At 38.5% G+C, this 18,668-nt stretch overlaps 1 protein-coding gene across 4 annotated transcripts in view; it reads left to right on the top strand.

Annotated features, from left to right (window-relative positions):
• The window catches only part of PDLIM5 (PDZ and LIM domain 5), a 235,525-nt gene that overhangs the window by 66,462 nt on the left and 150,395 nt on the right, over positions 1-18,668 (top strand). For 3 of the 4 annotated variants that reach the window (XM_068975732.1, XM_068975731.1, XM_068975730.1), the window contains exon 3: positions 3,522-3,673. In XM_068975732.1, coding sequence (XP_068831833.1) covers positions 3,522-3,673 — 152 coding nt within the window. Of the gene's footprint in view, positions 1-3,521; positions 3,674-18,668 lie in introns of those variants that run through there. The other variant, XM_068975733.1, reaches the window with a different exon arrangement.

The raw sequence follows: 18,668 nt of genomic DNA, 5'->3' as shown, positions 1-18,668 counted from the left end.
TAGTTAACATGATGGAACTCTTCAGTGTGAGATGGTAGTTGGGCCACCATTATGGAAATAAGATGAAGGAAATGACACGGAATTTGGAGAGTTCAGCCTCCACATTTCTTGGGTTAGTCATCTGAGATCAAGAGAAAATGATAACAGATAACATTTATTAAGCTATTATCTCACATAATCTTTATAAAACCCTACAAGTAAGTCCCATGGAAAGCAGTGGCATCGCTATTATAGCTTTAGGAATTGTTTTCTTGGAAATGTCCTTCATAATTTAAACAGTTTAGTTCTGTGCAGGAGAGAGTAACAGTTAGTATTTGTTATTTAATTAAATAATTAATATTTGTAATTAATAAAAATACTGAGTATTAAAAGACATTTCACACCTATTATTCAATACAGTAAAGCTGTAGTATTTAATTTAGGTATTATTATTTTTAAAGACTTTTTCTTACTCTTGACACATACACATTTTAATAAATGTTTCTGTCTATATAGTATTTTAAAATATACTTAATAAAATTGTATCTTAATTTTTTTCTTCTTGATCCTTGATCCTGGAATTCAAATTAGATTCATTTAATTTTTATTGAATTTTTGTATTACTTTGTCAGTCATATAGTATATAATAAAATGTGTGTCTATATGTATGTATGTATATATATATACATGTGTATGTAATATAGCTATGTTGATAGATATGTGTTAAATTTTAATGTTTTACTACTCTGGAAATTTTATTTCTTTATTGTCCGCATTTCATTAATTTTTGTTACCTTTAAATATCTGGACAACTGAGAGGAGTTGTTTGTTTACATTAGTACAATGATGAAAACAAAATCACTGTAGTTGACCCTTGAACCCTTAGAGATTAAGGGCACTGACCCTCTGTGAAATTGAAAATCTGCCTGTAATTTATAGTCTGTTCTCTGTATATACAGTTTGATTCCTCCATATCTATGTTTCTGCATCCATGGATTCAACCAGCCATGGATTGTGTAGTACTGTTGTATTCACTATTGAAAAAAATCCTCATATAAGTGGACCCATGCAGTTCAAACTCATGTTGATCAACTGTCAACTCTATGTACTACATTTATATTATAATAGAGAATATTTCATTGAAAGGCTTGAAATCTTTTTTTACACTTTGTATCTGTTGGATTTTATGTGTGTGCTGTGTGTGGTAAGTTGCTGCAGTCATGTCCCGTCTTTGAGACTCCATGGACTACAGCCTGCCAGGCTCCTCTGTCCATGGAATTCTGCAGGCAAGAATACTGGCATGGGTTGCCATTTCCTACTCTAGGGGATTTTCCTGACCCAGGGATCGAACCTGAGTCTCTTATATCAACTCCTGCATTGGCAGGCAGGTTCTTTGCCACTAGCATCATCTGGGAACCCTAGACTTTACATATCCTGGCTCAAATAGATATTTTTTCTTACTAATTTCAAGAACTTTGTCCATAATTTGATAGTTATATGTTAAATGAAATAGATTTCAAATTGGAAATTTTAGTTCTTCCTGACTTCACAATTTATAACAAATGATAGATTTTGCCCGTGTTAGATGACAAATGGCATCCATTCATTCAGCATGTATTTTATGACGGTCTGTAGTATCAGGCACACTTCTAGCTTTAGGACAGTGGGAAAGAAACACAGGCATGGGCCTGCCCGGATGGATCTAATAGTCAATACTGTTTCCTTGATTTTAGATACAAATAGTTGTTCTTGTACACTAGGATTTATCTGCCTTGATCATTATTTTTAAGGAAAGAATTAGAGAATTGATGGTAATCAAAACCTACGGAACATACAGTATTCATTTGTATTATTGCTTTGCTTCCAAATTATGAATTCCAGCACTCAGCCATTGTTCAGTTTGCTGAGGGATGTTTTTCTTTGAATCAAATCGTAATTTTAGAAAAATGTGCACTAAAACACTTAGTTTTTAAAAAGTTGTGGTAAAATATACTTATCATAAAAGACATTTTAGCCATTTTTAAAGTGCACAATTCATTAATTGCTTTTACACTGTTGTGTTCGTAAAGAACCCACCTGCTAATGCAAGAAATGTAAGAGATGTGGGTTTGATCCCTGGGTTGGGAAGATCCTCTGGAGGAGGGCATGGCAACCCACTCCAGTATTCTTGTCTGGAGAATCCCATGGACAGAGGAGCCTGGTGGGCTATAGTCCATAGGGTTGCACAGAGTTGGACATGACTGAGCGACTTAGCAACGCAGCACTCCACTAACCAGTGTTGTGCAGCCATCACCACTATTCATTTCCAGAAGTTTTGTTCATCCCAAATAGAAACTCTGCTTAAGATCTTTACTTCTAATTCTTAGAGAAAGTGGGCTTCCCTGGTGGCTCAGTGGTAAAGAATCCGCCTGTCAGACCAATGTAGGTTCTATCCCTGGGTCAGAAAGATTCCTTGAGAAGGAAATAGCAACCCACTCCAGTATTCTTGCCTGGTAACTCCCATGGGCAGAGGAGCCTGGCAGGCTATAGTCTGTGAGGTCACAAAGAGTCAGATATGATTTAGGGACTAAACAACAACAGTATTAGAGAAATTACAACACCAACATTAGAGAAATACTGCTTATTTTCTTCCTTTTTCAGGTCTAGTCTCAAGAATATGAATTCTTCCAACAACCCATATTTAGTGCAATCTACGTGTATTTAAGTGAATTCTGAGCTTGTCATTTTAATTAGAATGGTTCCTCTTGATTTGTACTTGTTCTTCAGTTCTGAGTATCGATTAAAAATGCATCATCCTCCATTTTACTGTCATTTTATATTTGTTTGCTCCTTTTGGAGCAATGAAATAGATCCGCATGAAGTTTGAAGAAGATCAAACTAAATGTAAACATGCATAACGTTTCGTAAGGAAGGGAAGAAAGATGGGGAATTAAAGACTGTGGTACACAATCAAGTCTGACAGTCTCAGACACAATTGGTTTTCTTCCCCTCCTGCTAAATGCCTGGAACAAGAAGCCCATCCAGCATAAAAGATATTTGGGCCTGTGATCTGAAAGAGTTCAGTCCCTCAAACACTGGTCACAAGTTGGACTCAACAGGAAGTATTTTTTAGTACGTCCTCCATCTGTATTAATCTTTGTGCTGAAACAAAAATACAGCTGTTTAAAAGAGTTTTAAAATTTATTTCTGAAAGAGTATTAAATACCCTATTCAGATTACTTTTTTCCCCCTAAAATGTGGTTTCCTTGGCTACTTCTCTTCTTCATTTGTAACAATCACACACTCCTGTTACACAATAAAGAAATGGAGAAATTACCAAAGACTCTCAGACAATTATTTTAGAGTTTTAGACAGCAAATAAAAATTTAAGAAAATAAGTATGAAAGTCATTTGAATTTTTACTTTACCCGTTAAGTAAGAAAATTTGTATTACTTTGTCTAGTAATATATGAGTATATATTTCTTTTGATATGATAACAGCAAATTTTCATCTGTGTTTATTTTTTAAGAATGACAGTCCTAATGAAATATATTTTTTACAGCTAAAAGATGGTGGAAAAGCATCCCAGGCAAACGTAAGAATAGGTGACGTGGTTCTCAGCATTGATGGAATAAGTGCCCATGGCATGACTCATCTGGAAGCCCAGAACAAGATTAAGGGTTGTACAGGCTCTTTGAATATGACTCTGCAAAGGTAAATTTTTTTCATTTGGTTCTGATAGAGAAAATAACACTGACGAATGTGTTTTCGTGTGTCTGATTCATGTTGTTAAGTAAGAAGCAGTTTCTACTGCCATTGTTTCAGGGAAATAAGAAATAGAATGACTTTTAAATTGGGTATTGAACAGTATGAGAACTGGTGAAAGCTTTGGTTATAAGCCATGTATTTGCATACTCATAACTATTGTGTGTATAGTTTCAGAGAGTTTAAGAATTTCTGCAATTTCTCAGTAGAATGCAGCCTAAGGATTCTTGTTATAGGGTAAAACTCTTGACCTTAATATTCTAGACAGTGTATTAAAAGGTATTTTTAAAAAATATTTGGCTCTTCTTTTACCATGTTTTTTGCCTTTTTACCCCTGGATGGAAAAATATAATTTTAATATATTTATTTGAGGTCCAGATTTTCTGAACTTAGTTTGGTTTCAATTTTAAAATAGCTAAACATCTTGTTGATTGTATTATATCAGGTCTTTTCAGCATCCCAACATTTGAACTGTATTGAGATCACCTGAATTGCTTCTTAGACATACTGCTAGGAAACTTGTACAGCCACTATGGAGAACAGTGTGGAGATTTCTTAAAAAACTGGAAATAGAACTGCCATACGACCCAGCAATCCCACTGCTGGGCATACACACCGAGGAAACCAGAATTGAAAGAGACACGTGTACCCCAATGTTCATCACAGCACTGTTTACAATAGCCAGGACATGGAAGCAACCTAGATGTCCATTGGCAGATGAGAGGATAAGAAAGCTGTGGTACATATACAAAATGGAATATTACTCAGCCATTAAAAAGAATGCATTTGAATCAGGTCTAATGAGGTGGATGAAACTGGAGCCTATTATACAGAGTGAAGTAAGTCAGAAAGAAAAACACCAATACAGTATATTAATGCATACATATGGAATTTAGAAAGATGGTAATGATGACCCTGTATGTAAGACAGCAGAAGAGACACGGATGTAAAGAATAGATTTTTGGACTCTGTGGGAGAGGGAGAGGGTGGGATGATTTGAGAGAATAGTGTTGAAACATGTATATTATCATATGTGAAATAGATCACCAGTCCAGGTTCAATGCATGAGACAGGGTGCCCAGGGCTGGTGCATTGGGATGACCCTGAGGGATGGGATGGGGAGGGAGGTTCAGGATGGGGAACTCATGTACACCCATGGCTGATTCATGTGAATGTATGGCAAAAACCACTACAATATTGTAAAGTAATTAGCCTCCAATTAAATAAATAAAAAAGAAAAAAAATACTGCTAGGAATCAGACTATCTGGAAGTAAGGACTGAGAATTATATATTAACCGGTTTTCTATGATAATTATGAAATACAAGGTTAGGACCACTTCAGTGTCTTGGGTTGAGGGGAATGTAGGGGAAAGAGAGAATAGGAGGGTTCTTGAATGATGGCTGTGAAGCTGTACTTTTATAAGGAAGGTTTACCAGGTGGTCATGAAGGGTTTTAAGCAAGTCTTGCTTTTGATAATTATATTAATGGAAAGGTTCTCTGTTCTATAAAATTTGGAAAATGCCGTTTCTCATGTTGTTGTCATCATTTAGTCGGTAAGTCATGTGCAACCCTCTTGTGACCCCATGGACTCTGCCCACCAGGCTACCCTGTCCATGGAATTTCCCAGGCAAAAATACTGGAGTGGGTTACCATTTCCTTCTCCAAAACATCTCATAGTCTTCCATAAATTGCTGTTTTTATTATGAGTCTTTATGAGGGGAATAATGTATGCTATATCTTCCTATTATTTTTAACTATGAAACCTTTTTATTCTTGGAGTCTCTCCTGGGAGGATTTAAAGGATATATAGAAGATAAATTATATGTAATTTTCTGGACGAGTATCAATTTTGTCTTAAAAGTGAATAGGAGAAATCTAGAAAAACTTAGAGATTACTCTGCTGTATCATGACTTTCTGACCAGTTCTCATTTGCGGGCGCGTGTGTGTATCTGTCTGTATGGGTGTTTCTCTGTGTGAAATTCCTTTCAGTGGGACTGTTGAATCAAAGTTAATGTGTATTTAAATTTTGAAAGCTAGTAGCTGTACATTTCAGTGGATACAAAAGTAATCAATGAGAAAAAATAACCTTGCTAAAAAGTTCTATTTTGATAGTCTTTGTTCTATATATTGAGACATGTAACACAAAAATTGTTACTAATTAAGAGAAAATAGGCATTTTTACTAAGTATGAATTTTGAAAGGGAACCAAGAAGTTAAGAAACTTAATGTGTCATGAGATATCAACACAACAAAGCAAGGATGTTGTTGGGTTGTTTCTCCTATTCACAAGTGAAAGTTTATGTGTGGTATAAACTTTTTTTTCTGGGCTGTATATGGTTTCTTCCATAGTAGCCTACTTGTTTTCATATTGTGCTCACTGTTTTATGACCTAGTACAGTATCTTATTTTCTGTTGAAAAGACTTCTAGGTTCCATCAGAGTAGATGAAAACCAGATGTTACCCTGTTTGGATGGGTTTCTAGTTTGAGTAATCTGCTACTAATTTTAATATAGATTCTTTTAAGCTACTTAAATGCAGAATCTCACAAGCCAGCTTGTTGCAAATACTTGGAGATACTACTTAATCTTATCTTCATATATCTGAGTATGGGTATTCAGAGACCCACAATATGAGAGAGAATTTTAGAGTCCTGTTTTTCATTGTTATTGTTCTCAATTTTTTAAACACGTCTTATGTTAGGTTATGTCAGCCTGAAAGAGATTTGCATTTAAGAGAAGTCATGGTATAACCCTCACAATGCTACTGAAGAAATACTTTTTGCTTTTTTATGAAAAAAATAAAACTTTGAAGAGTTATCTCTAATCTTTCCTTATACTAAGGCCATTTTATTCCTAAGTTCTCTTTCTTATATCAAAGCAAACATTTTTTTCCCACTCATTTATGAATTTGAACAACAACATCCTTACTCGGCTTCCAGTCACCTTACCCTCTTTATTCCATCTCTCACCCACTAGTCTGCTCAGGATTCTCCTTCCAAATTGAATAACCTACAACAGTGCTTTCTCTGATTTCTTCATGACTCTCTAGTACTCTCCTTTACAGACTTGTCTTTAGCCTGGTTTCCCTAGAAGCAGAACCTGAGATGGGATTCATGTACAAGTGATTTATCAAGAGAGTTGTTTCATATGATACTTACAAGGGAGTGGATGAAGCAGGACTGGGAAGAAGAAACTGAGATGAGCAAGGATATGGTTTCAGGGATGTCTATCTTCAGCTTGCCCCAGGAGAAAGCTTGGGAACAACATTGTACCATGGAGTGAGTCTTGTCTTGAGGGGACTGGGTTTTTGTCCCCTCTCCCCTTCATTTGTTAGGCATTGGCCACCATTGTCCTGGAAGTGTGTGTGTGTGTGTATGTGTGTGTGTGTGTATGCAGGGGAGGGCTAGGAGCTTCTGTGGCTTCCACAGAAAGTTGCTGTGTGAACCATTAGCAATATAGGGAGCACCTTGGAGCTGAATGTACCAAACCAGTAGACTGGTTCCAGAGGACCCACGCTGGGTGCCAGCATCATGTGCTGTGAGGTTGCATCCAGACTGAAGACCTCTGCTCAGAGGATTAGGCTCGCTGTGACCCAGGCTCAATCTGGTTGTCCTCCTCAGATCATCAGTACTCATCAGAAGATGCTATCTTTCCATTTAAGACAGGTTTCTTACTGTCCCTCACATGCCTTTTCTTCCTCTTACAAACTTGGCTTCATATGGAATGCCCTCCCATATCTTCACTGCCAGTGAGTGCCTCCACATCCTCAGACCCCATACTGAAGCTCATCATCCCCCCATAGTCTTTTCTAACTTTCAGTTTGTTCATTCCCCCCACCCCAAACTCCTGTGACAAGTTTATACTGTTTGACTTAGCATTTAATTATATACTAGATATAACCAGGACTGTCAAGACAGATTCCATGAATCATATACAAGTAACCCTAATTGGTTAATAGTCATACTTTATAATGCCTATGTAATTAACTAACTACTTCCATACATTAGTTCTGTTTCACCAACTGGACTCTTTGAAAGCAAAGACCACATTTATTTGCACTGTCAGTGTTTGACAACATCTTGCAGAGGTGGTAGGAATACACAGAAGAACTGTACAAAAAAGATCTTCAAGACCAAAATAATCACGATGGTGTGATCACTCACCTAGAGCCAGACATCCTGGAATGTGAAGTCAAGTGGACCTTAGAAAGCATCACTATGAACAAAGCTAGTGGAAGTGATGGAATTCCAGTTGAGCTATTTCAAATCCTGGAAGGTGATGCTGTGAAAGTGCTGCACTCAATATGCCAGCAAATTTGGAAAACTCAGCAGTGACCACAGGACTGCAAAAGGTCAGTTTTCATTCCAATCCCAAAGAAAGGCAATGCCAAAGAATGTTCAAACTACTGCACAATTGCACTCATCTCACACACTAGTAAAGTAATGCTCAAAATTCTCCAAGCCAGGCTTCAGCAATACGTGATCCATGAACTTCCAGATGTTCAAGCTGGTTTTAGAAAAGGCAGAGGAACCAGAGATCAAATTGCCAATGTCAGCTGGATCGCGAAAAAGCAAGAGAGTTCCAGAAAAACATCTATTTCTGCTTTATTGACTATGCCAAAGCCTTTGACTGTGTGGATCACAATAAACTGTGGAAAATTCTGAAAGAGATGGGAATACCAGACCACCTGACCTGCCTCTTGAGAAACCTGTATGCAGGTCAAGAAGCAACAGTTAGAACTGGACGTGGAACAACAGACTGGTTCCGAATAGTAAAAGGAATATGTCAAGGCTGTATATTGTCCCCCTGCTTATTTAACTTCTATGCAGAGTACATCATGAGAAACACTGGACTGGAAGAAGCACAAGCTTGAATCAAGATTGCTGGGAAAAATATCAATAACCTCAGATATGCAGATGACATCCCCCTTATGGCAGAAAGTGAAGAGGAACTAAAAAGCCTCCTGATGAAAGTGAAAGTGGAGAGTGAAAAAGTTGGCTTAAAGCTCAACAATCAGAAAACGAAGATCATGGCATCTGGTCCCATCACTTCATGGGAGATAGATGGGGAAACAGTGGAAACAGTATCTGACTTTTGGGCTCCCAAATCACTGCAGATGGTGACTGCAGCCATGAAATTAAAAGACACTTACCCCTTGGAAGGAAAGTTATGACCAACCTAGATAGCATATTGAAAAGCAGAGACGTTACTTTGCCAACAGAGGTCCATGTAGTCAAGGCTATGGTTTTTCCAGTGGTCATGTATGGATGTGAGAGTTGGACTGTGAAGAAGGCTAAGCACCGAAGAATTGATGCGTTTGAACTGTGGTGTTGGAGAAGACTCTTGAGAGTCCCTTGGACTGCAAGGAGATCCAACCAGTCCATTCTGAAGGAGATCAACCCTGGGATTTCTTTGGAAGGAATGATGCTAACGCTGAAAGTCCAGTACTTTGGCCACCTCATGTGAAGAGTTGACTCATTGGAAAAGACTCTGATGCTGGGAGGGATTGGGAGCAGGAGGAGAAGGGGACGACAGAGGATGAGATATCTGGATTGCAACACTGATTCTATGGACGTGAGTCTGAGTGAACTCCGGGAGTTGGCGATGGACAGGGAGGCCTGGCGTGCTGCGATTCATGGGGTCACAAAGAGTTGGACTCGACTGAGCAACTGAACTGAACTGAACTGCATAGTTTGGTGTTTTCAGTGTCATTTGATTGGTACCAGCATTATTTCTCAAACTTGGCATTATTTATTTATTCCACAAGTATATTGTGAGCCATTACTATATGCCCAGGCACTGTTATAGATGCTAAGAACACTGAGCAGTGAGCAAAGGAAGCAAAATCCCTGTTCTCATAGTGCTGATCTTCTGGTGAGCAGAGACAGACAATAAACAAGTAGAAGTGTGTCATATATTACATGATGATATACTATGTCATGGAGAAAATCAAAGCATGTAGTGGGCATAGGGAACACAGGAGCGAAAAATTGCAATTTAATATAGAGGTGGTCAGGAGAGCCTCAGTGAGAAAATTATTGGATACCTTGATCATGAGTGCCCTAGGCAGAGGGAAAGTTGGTGCAATGGCCCTGTCAGGAGGCCAGAGGGCTTGGAGAGAGTGAATGAAGGCAGAAGGGTCAGAAGTGAGGTCAGAGAGGTAGTAGGAAGTTCATGGAGATGAGTCAGGTCTTGTAGGACCTGTGGGTCACTCTAATGTTTGTAATCAAGTTTAAGTTTTCCAGAAGTCTCAAACAAACCCTGTGCGTACCAGGACCCAGACCCCACAGAGACTGAGACAGAGCTGTGTGTGAGTGTCTCCTGTGGAGGTACAGGTCAGCGGTGGACTGTGCAGGGACAGGGGCTCTGGGTGCAGCAGACCTGGGTATGGCATAAGCCCTCTTGGAGGAGGTGGCCATTAACCCCACCATACAGCCACCAGAACTTACACAGGACTGGGGAAACAGACTCTTGAAGGGTACAAACAAATCTTGTGTGCACCAGGACCCAGGAGAAAGGAGCAGTGACCTCACAAGAGACTGACCCAGACTTGCATGTGAGTGTCTAGGAGTCTCCGGCAGAGGTGTGGGTCAGCCGTGGGCTGCTGCAGGGTTGGGGGCACTGAGTGCAGCAGTGTGTGCATGGGACCTTTTGAGGGAGACTGCCATTATCTTCATTGCCTCCACCATAGTTTGGCCTTGGGTCAAATAACAGGGAGGGAATACAGTCCCACCCATCAACAGAAAGTTGGATTAAAGATTTACTGAGCATGGCCCTGCCCCTCAGAACAAGACCCAGTTTCCCCCTCAGTCAGTCTCTCCCATCAGGAAGCTTTCATAAGGCTCTTATCCTTCTCCATCTGAGAGCAGACAGACTGAAAACCACAATCACAGGAAACTAACCAATCTGATCACATGGACCACAGCCTTGTCTAACTCAATGAAACTATGAGCCATGCTGTGTAGGGCCACCTGAGACAGATGGGTCATGGTGGAGAGTTCCCTTGCTGTTCAAGGAACTCTCAAGAGTCTTCTCCAACACCACAGTTCAAAAGCCTTAATTCTTTGGCCCAGTAATAAAGCTCATATACTATTTCCGTTGATATCCTAAAATAATAAGATGACTCACTATATTCTAGTATCTAATGAATATAAAGGTGTGAAAGATTTCATTTTGGTTTGTCTTTCACCTTTGCATAGGATTAGAAAATATTTTTCCCCCTGAAACTGGCACTGATTCTAAGAGCACTAGAAACTAGACAATGAAAAATTATATTTCAGATTATTTTTCCTCTTGTGAGAATCAGGCAAATTGTATTGTGCTGTTTTTAACCATCAAGTGCTTTTTGCCTATGTGTTTGATTCATATCAAAGTGGATCATTTAAAAAATTATGTTATTTTAGCTAATAAAAGAAAAAAAACATTTTCTGAAGCTTCGATGTCAAATAACTCTATGAGCTATATTAGAGTTGGAGCCTATGAATAAAATTTTTAACTATTTCATATTACTTCAGTAATTCTTTGCATAACATAGATAAACTTGCTACTGACTTACTGTGTGAATTGGGATAAATTGCTAAATTTCTGGGCCTTAATTTTCTTGACCATAAAATGAGGTCATGAATATTTCTATGTTCCCTAAATTCTGTTTCTTGTTCTGGTTTTTCAACTGTAAATGGGTAAGTTCCCTAGAGCTTGCTATTAGATCAAACTAACTTAAGTTTGCTTGTTTTGGCTGAGAGAATCGGGAAACTGGACTTTTTTCTTTGGAGTTATCTTAAACTCTGCCAGGTTAGCAAAGTCACTTGTACTACCCTGCCGACTTTAAGGTGAAAGGTAGGTCAGACAGATATTCAAACAGCACTTAATCATAAAAAAATACTTATATACATTTTCCCCTATTTTATATTTTAAAATTAATCCTCTCAGAATCACAGAAAATATATATAACTTTTCTAATCTTCCTTGTTTTTTTGTTTTTACATTATTAGTAGTGGCATGTTTGTGGGTTTGTTTACTTATTTACTTTGGTTCCTTAGACTTCATTTAGTATATAGCTTGTTATGATTGGAAGTGAAAGATCTAGAAGGGTTGAGTATTGAAAAATATTGATGTATTCTGTTACTTCCTCTGCCTTTTTCCTCATCCTTCAAACAACAAAAAAATTGTCAGACGTCCAAAAAAATTGTCAGACGTCCAGTAACTACTACTAATGAATGACACATTGGGATAATTTAATAGGCACATTGAATTACAAGAAAAGAGAAGTAGCTTTGGTACCACCCTGAAGCTGTTAGCCATCTTTTGTTTCATTTTAATGGGTTGCTTAACATCCTATTACTGTTAAATTTAATGAGTTCAGCTCTGTTCTTTCACTCTGAGCATAGAGACAAGATTTTTAAGTTTTTTTTTTTTAATCCAAGTTTTCAGTTCTCTCGGATATTTCGATTCGTGTGAATTAAAAGGCATTTAATTTGACTATCTTTTCTTTTAGTTGGAGCTGCACATTATCCCACCCACCTCAGGTTCCCTTTTTGCCTTTGTTGTTGCACATGCGTTTTGTTTCTTTCTTTCTTTTTGGCTGTGCTGGGTCTTTGTTGCTGCAGGGGCTTCTCTCTAGTTGCAGAGAACAGGGGCTACTCTGCATTGCAGTACCTGGGTTTCCCATCGCTGTGGCTTCTCTGGTTGTGGAGCTCAGTACCCGGGTTTCCCATCGCTGTGGCTTCTCTGGTTGTGGAGCTCAATACCCGGGTTTCCCATCGCTGTGGCTTCTCTGGTTGTGGAGCTCAATACCCGGGTTTCCCATCGCTGTGGCTTCTGTTGTGGAGCTCAGTACCCGGGTTTCCCATCGCTGTGGCTTCTCTGGTTGTGGAGCTCAGTACCCGGGTTTCCCATCACTGTGGCTTCTCTGGTTGTGGAGCTCAGTACCCGGGTTTCCCATCGCTGTGGCTTCTCTGGTTGTGGAGCTCAGTACCCGGGTTTCCCATCGCTGTGGCTTCTCTGGTTGTGACTCCTGGCCTCTACAGAGCACAGGCTCTGTGGTTGTGCTGAATGGGCTTAGTTGCTCGTCGGTATGTGGGATTTTCCTGGACCAGGGATGGAGCCCCTGTCCTCTACATTGGCAGGTGAATTCTTTACCACTGAGCCACCAGGGAAGCCCTTCGTATGCTTTTTGAATGTGTTTTCTGCAATTTAGATTTTACTGTTTTTATGGTCATTTATATTGGTTTTAATTTCTTTTTTAAATTTTGTTTGGAGTGTAACATTTGCAGGACTGTGATTAAACTTTCCTCTACCTCATCATTAAAAATAGAAGTGCTGCTTAGGAAAGGGGGTGAGGGCAAGCAAACCATTGGCATCTCTTTTGCGCAGATCTTTTCACATAAATCATTAAATCCTCCCGTCCGTCCACCGAGGAGTGAGTTAATATACCCGTTTTCCAGATGGTTTATTTCATGGTATCAAGAGTTTATGTGACTCGCCTAACAAACTTAGGTCATGTCAAAGACTGTGCCCGCTCTAGTTTTTTTATACTGGGACTTGGTGACTATGGTCACCTAATAAAATGTGATAAGATAGGATTCAGTAACTCCTTGACTCTTTCAAATGAAAACAACAGTGTCCCTTTTCACTCTCACCTTTTTCTGTTCTGTTGTAAATAGTATGCATAAATTATTTCCTATATGCTTCTTAGATCCTGTGTGGTAGAACAAAACTAAAAGAGATAAAGGAGGCTAAATAGGTTGGTGCGTCACTAGACAGGAACATTCATTTGTACTGATTTGTATATGTAAGTTGGCCTGTCCTAAATCAGAATATCATCTTTCTTTTTCTCTCTCAAGTTTATCAGCCTGTTGACTATATTTGCTAAATTATTTATGTATTAATACCTCTTCAACAGGCTTCTGTATGTATCCCATGAATAACTCAGGTTTCAGGAATTTAAAAAAAATATATGTTTTGAAGACTTTTTGCTTAGTCTGATACTGACAGGAAGAGATACGATAACTGTCAATTAACAAATCCATCAGCAGACATGAAAGAGAAATAGCTCTATTCTCTTCATTTCAGTAGGGATAAAGACTGTTGCAAATGAAGTCTCAAGTTAGTGCATCTCTTTTGATAGTAGCAATTTGACAGTAGCAGATTTGGTAAATATGAATTCATCAGGGTGTATTTTGCATTTTGAAATTCTTACCTGAACTTTGCCTCTTGAAAGCAGGAAGTTATTTTTAAGCATAGAAGTCTTATTTACTTTTCTGAAGGAAAAAAATTACTTCAGTAATAATTCTAAGAAATAATACATTAAAAGACCTGTTTAAAGCTTCATGGTAAGTTTTTAATTTATAGAATATTTCGTATGTGCAGAATTTCAAAACAAGGCCATGAAGTAGAGATATAAAGAAGGGGACTGGTAATAAAACTGGCTTTGGTTTGGTATAAACTGTGATCCCACCGCTTCCTAGCTGTGTGACCTTAGGCTTATTACTGAGTTCAGTTAACCATTTGTAAATAGGCATAGCATTGTAATAACTGCCTTCTAGAGTTCTCATAACGGAGAAGGAAATGGCAACCCACTCCAGTGTTCTTGCCTGGAGAATCCCAGGGACGGCGGAGCCTGGTGGGCTGCCGTCTATGGGGTCGCACACGACTGAAGTGACTTAGCAGCAGCAGCAGAGCTCTTACAAAGATTAGATGAAAAACACATGTAAAGAACCTAGAACATGACAGAGATAAGTTTTGTCTCCTTTCTTCCTGTTTCTCACTTCAGTGTGAGTAACTATTAATACAGTATCCATTGTAAGGTTACTTCCAGGAGGTCATATTTATTTTGTTTCTTAGCAACAAAATGGGTGTGACTACAGGGAAATAGGGAGAAAATGAGAGGGCAGTCCGGTAAGTAGTTATCTTCGAAAGTCAGAAAGATGATGATGCCAAGTGTTAGAAGAAAGGATTCTTTAGTTAAGTGAGTGGTTTTTGATCATACAGCTGTAATTAAAGCTTTTTAAAAGCATGTGGGTATATAAACATTATGCTGAGTGCCAGCTAACTACTGCTTTGGTTAAAAAATTGTCTCAACCGATAATTTATGGCAGCGAAGAGAAATCAGTATACACCTCGACTTGTTTATTTGGCTAATTCCTCTTGTTATCCTTATAGGGATAACGCAGATGTAATTCCTTTTTATTGTGAGTTAACCCAGAAAGACAAGCAAAATAATTTTTCTTTCTGTCACTCAACCAAATTCATGTGTATTCCCTTTAATTTCCTGAGTAACATTAAAATCAAGTTAAATTGCAAACTTTTGGACTGTGTTTTTATGATACTTGAAATAATTTTCTAAGTTTTCATCAACACTATCATTACTTAAGTTTAGTTGGAAAATTTCATAATGTTCCAAATTTTTGAAAATTGTACTTTTCTGTATTTACTATGATCAGAAGCCATAAAGGGTAAATATAAAGAGAATGATTTATGATTTCTGCCTTTAAAGAACTTGTATCTATTTTTTAAGACATTCATGGAGATAAGAGACAGAGGTTCTACATAGATTCAAAGAGGGCAAGACCCAATTGAAATGAAAAGGCTTCCTGGAGGTGCTGAATCCTGGGCAAGGCCTTGATGAGAAGGCCATCTCGTGGAGGCCAGTCCCCAGACATCTGTTGGGAGGAGCACGTGGGCCACTTTGCAGTGGAGATAGGAATAAAAGTTAGATTCGAATAGTGCTTTGCAGATTTTTAGACATTGAGATATTAACAGTTTTGTTTAGAAAAGTGACAGTTTCAGAATAATGTTTAGTGAGACTGCTTGGAAAAAGGTGGAGAGAGAAACAGGGAGACTGACCAGGCAATGTAGGGCTTGGAATGGAAAACAGAGGAGAAATGTAAGAAATGAGAACTTGTGAACAGTGATTCTGAAAGCCACAATAACAGTGTGGATGTGAAGAAAGAGGGAAGAACCAAAGACTGCTCAGGTGTCCAGCCTGCTTTGCCCAGGCTCCATTCTCCTTTCACCTTCTCCCTTTTCCTCTCCTCTCTGGAGTCTGCTTCTGCTGCTGTCAGGTCTCTGAAACTATGTTCTCACAGGTTCCTCAGACTCAAAACTGAGCTCTATACTTCCTTCTCAGCAATTAGCATCTCCTGCCATTTAAATTGATGAAGGGCCTGCCATTCACCCCATTACCCAGCTCAGAAAGACTCATTCCTTGTCTGAACCTCCCACATGCGTCTCTACTATCTGTTCAGCGCAGTTTATATAGATCTCAAAACAGATGGGGCTTCCCTGATAACTCAGTTGGGAAAGAATCTGCCTGCAGTGCAGGAGACCCTGGTTCGATTCCTGGGTCCCGAAGATCTGCTGGAGAAGGAATGGGCTACCTACCCACTCCAGTATTCTTGGGCTTCCCTTGTGGCTCAGCTGGTAAAGAATCTGCCTGCAATGTGGGAGACCTGGGTTCGATCCCTGGATCGGGAAGATCCCCTGGAGAAGGGAATGGCAACCCTCTCCAGTATTCGTGCCTGGAGAATCCTGTGGCCAGAGGAGCCCGGTGGGCTACAGTTCATGGGGTCACAAAGAGTTGGACAGGACTGAGTGACTACCAGCCAACCAAAACAGACTAGGAATAGAATAAATTAGCATAGCCACAGGGTGTGGTGGAGAAGAGAGGCTCAGTTCCTAGTCACAACGCCAGTGTCTCAAACAGAAAGGCTGAAGATCCATCTGTTTGGCATACACTGAGTCGGACACGACTGAGTGACTGAACTCAATGGAACATTTGCTGTGCTGATCACTGTGAATAGAAAGAAGTCTTCACACCTGCCCTCAAGGAGTTCATAGAGGGGAGCACTGATTTCTAACCTTAAAGACAGACCTATTTTTTCATTGTCAAATATTTCTTGGGTAATCCTTCCCTTACTACCTTAAGGTAATAATTGTAAACTGCACAATTGCGGTTTTAAATGAACAGGAAGGTTTTTTAATTTTATGTTCAAGAATCTACATTTCTTTAAAAATCTGAAATATACATGATTTAAATAGATTAAGCAGACTTTAAACAGTGTTTAGTACCCAGACAAATTCATGAATCATTTGGGAAAATTTAGAATTGCATGCCCTTTACCTCCAGCTGCTTCGCGTGTGATTCACAGATTGTGAACCACTGGTCAAGAAACATTTAAGTCATCTGGAAGTAGAGAAAGAGGAGCGGAGACGTCCACAGGGAAGGCGAGACTCAGGAGAGACAGCATGAGGCTGGGGAGGGAAACAAAGACAGACACAGACAGCAGGACTGTTGAAGGAGTGGAGTAACAGGAGGCGATTCTCCTGGTCACATCGACTTCTGGGAGATTAAAAAAAGATCATGGTTCCACAGCATTGGATTCTACCACATTTACCTTCATTTCCATTTTAAGAAAAAAGCTAATTTCAGAGTTTAAAAGGAGGGAGCATATAATACTTCCTTGTGTAAAAAGAAAATAGCCAAGAAAGATGTAACATGCACCCTAAGTGGCAAGAATATCACAGCCAACTTTTGAAGGGAAGAAATAATGTTCTCTTTTTACACCCTCTAGTGCCTATCACCATGACTTGGACATAGAAGATAGTAAATAGTTACTGCCGCGAATTGTAGAGATTGCTGCTTTTAAAATTATAATAGTTTTTTTGTTACTTTTGCCTGGTAAATTTAGAAATAATTCTTAAAGTTTTATTAGTGAGACAGTGACTAACTGCTCATTCTTGTGTTTTGATGGCAATAGTCTCTTTGGAATTCCAAATAAACTTTGCCTTCCACAGCATTGAGAGCTTTTGAAAGGACTGAAATTCAAGTCATTCCCAACTGTCTCCAGTGGCTGTTGTTGCTATTTAAGGCCTCAAAGGCTGAAATAGCTTAGGCTTTATATGAGTTGGAAAGTAAATGGGAGTGATGGACTGTGCAGAACACAAGCATAGAGTATTAATACTGTTCAGCTTTGCAGCTTACTTTTTCTTTCATGTATTTCAAAGGCTGTATTGTCCTAGTAAACTAGCTTTATAAATAGATTTCTAAATGTTGCTAGACCCAATAATTTGTTTTATCAGCTATGCTTCCTAGTAGCAGTCTTTTTCTGAAATTTAAAGCATGTAAAATAAACTTTCATTCGTCTATTTTTTGTATGTATGCATTTTAATTTATTGTGTAATATAGTAAGAATTCCTTTCTGTACTACAGTAAAAATCCATAGACGATAATCTTGAATTCAGCGACCTCTCTTACAATTGAGTCTGCCTTTATCTTGCCTCCTTTGGCTGAAGTTTATAGCACTCTTTTCCTGTGCAATTCATCCTGTTACAATGAGTATGAGGGGCTTGCCAGGTTCTTTTGTTTTACTGGAATTTTGTTCTATAGACTGTGTTTTGAAATAATGGATTATTTATTTGTCCAGAATGTTTTTGTTACCCTGAAGATGCATCTGAATACTAAGTGACTCTTAAAACTAAGAGAAGTATTTTTGTATGAAAGATAAACTATTTAACTGCCTCTTTCAAACTGGATTTTAATCTCTTTGAGACATTGAAATATAGAACAATAGAAATACCTCTTTTCCAGATTCCATAGATTCTGTAATGTTTACGTAGATTTCATTTTCTAATGAGAAACTTGTTCGCTTAGTAAGGCAAAGAATTATCTCCGAGGGATCAAAGTAAATTGTTTCTTTATTGAAACTTTCAAACTTTACTGTGATATTTTTCATTTGCACATGTAATTTTTGTTGCTGTATAGTTTTTACAGTTGGAATTTGTATTATACAGAAGAGTATTTATTTTTAGTAATCGATTATATTGGTGATAGCAATATCTGTGTTTCCAAGGACTTCAGATAATAGTTTTTCTTCTGAATTAGTTGATGGAAAAAGTGTTAAAAGTTGCTGTGGATGCCATTGCTGATAGCAGCATTGTTTACA

This window comes from Capricornis sumatraensis, chromosome 7 (genome assembly GCF_032405125.1).
Source record: "Capricornis sumatraensis isolate serow.1 chromosome 7, serow.2, whole genome shotgun sequence".
Classification (NCBI taxonomy): Eukaryota; Metazoa; Chordata; class Mammalia; order Artiodactyla; family Bovidae; genus Capricornis; species Capricornis sumatraensis.
Note: the sequence above shows the minus strand (reverse complement) of the source record. Positions and strands in the feature narration are given on the sequence as shown.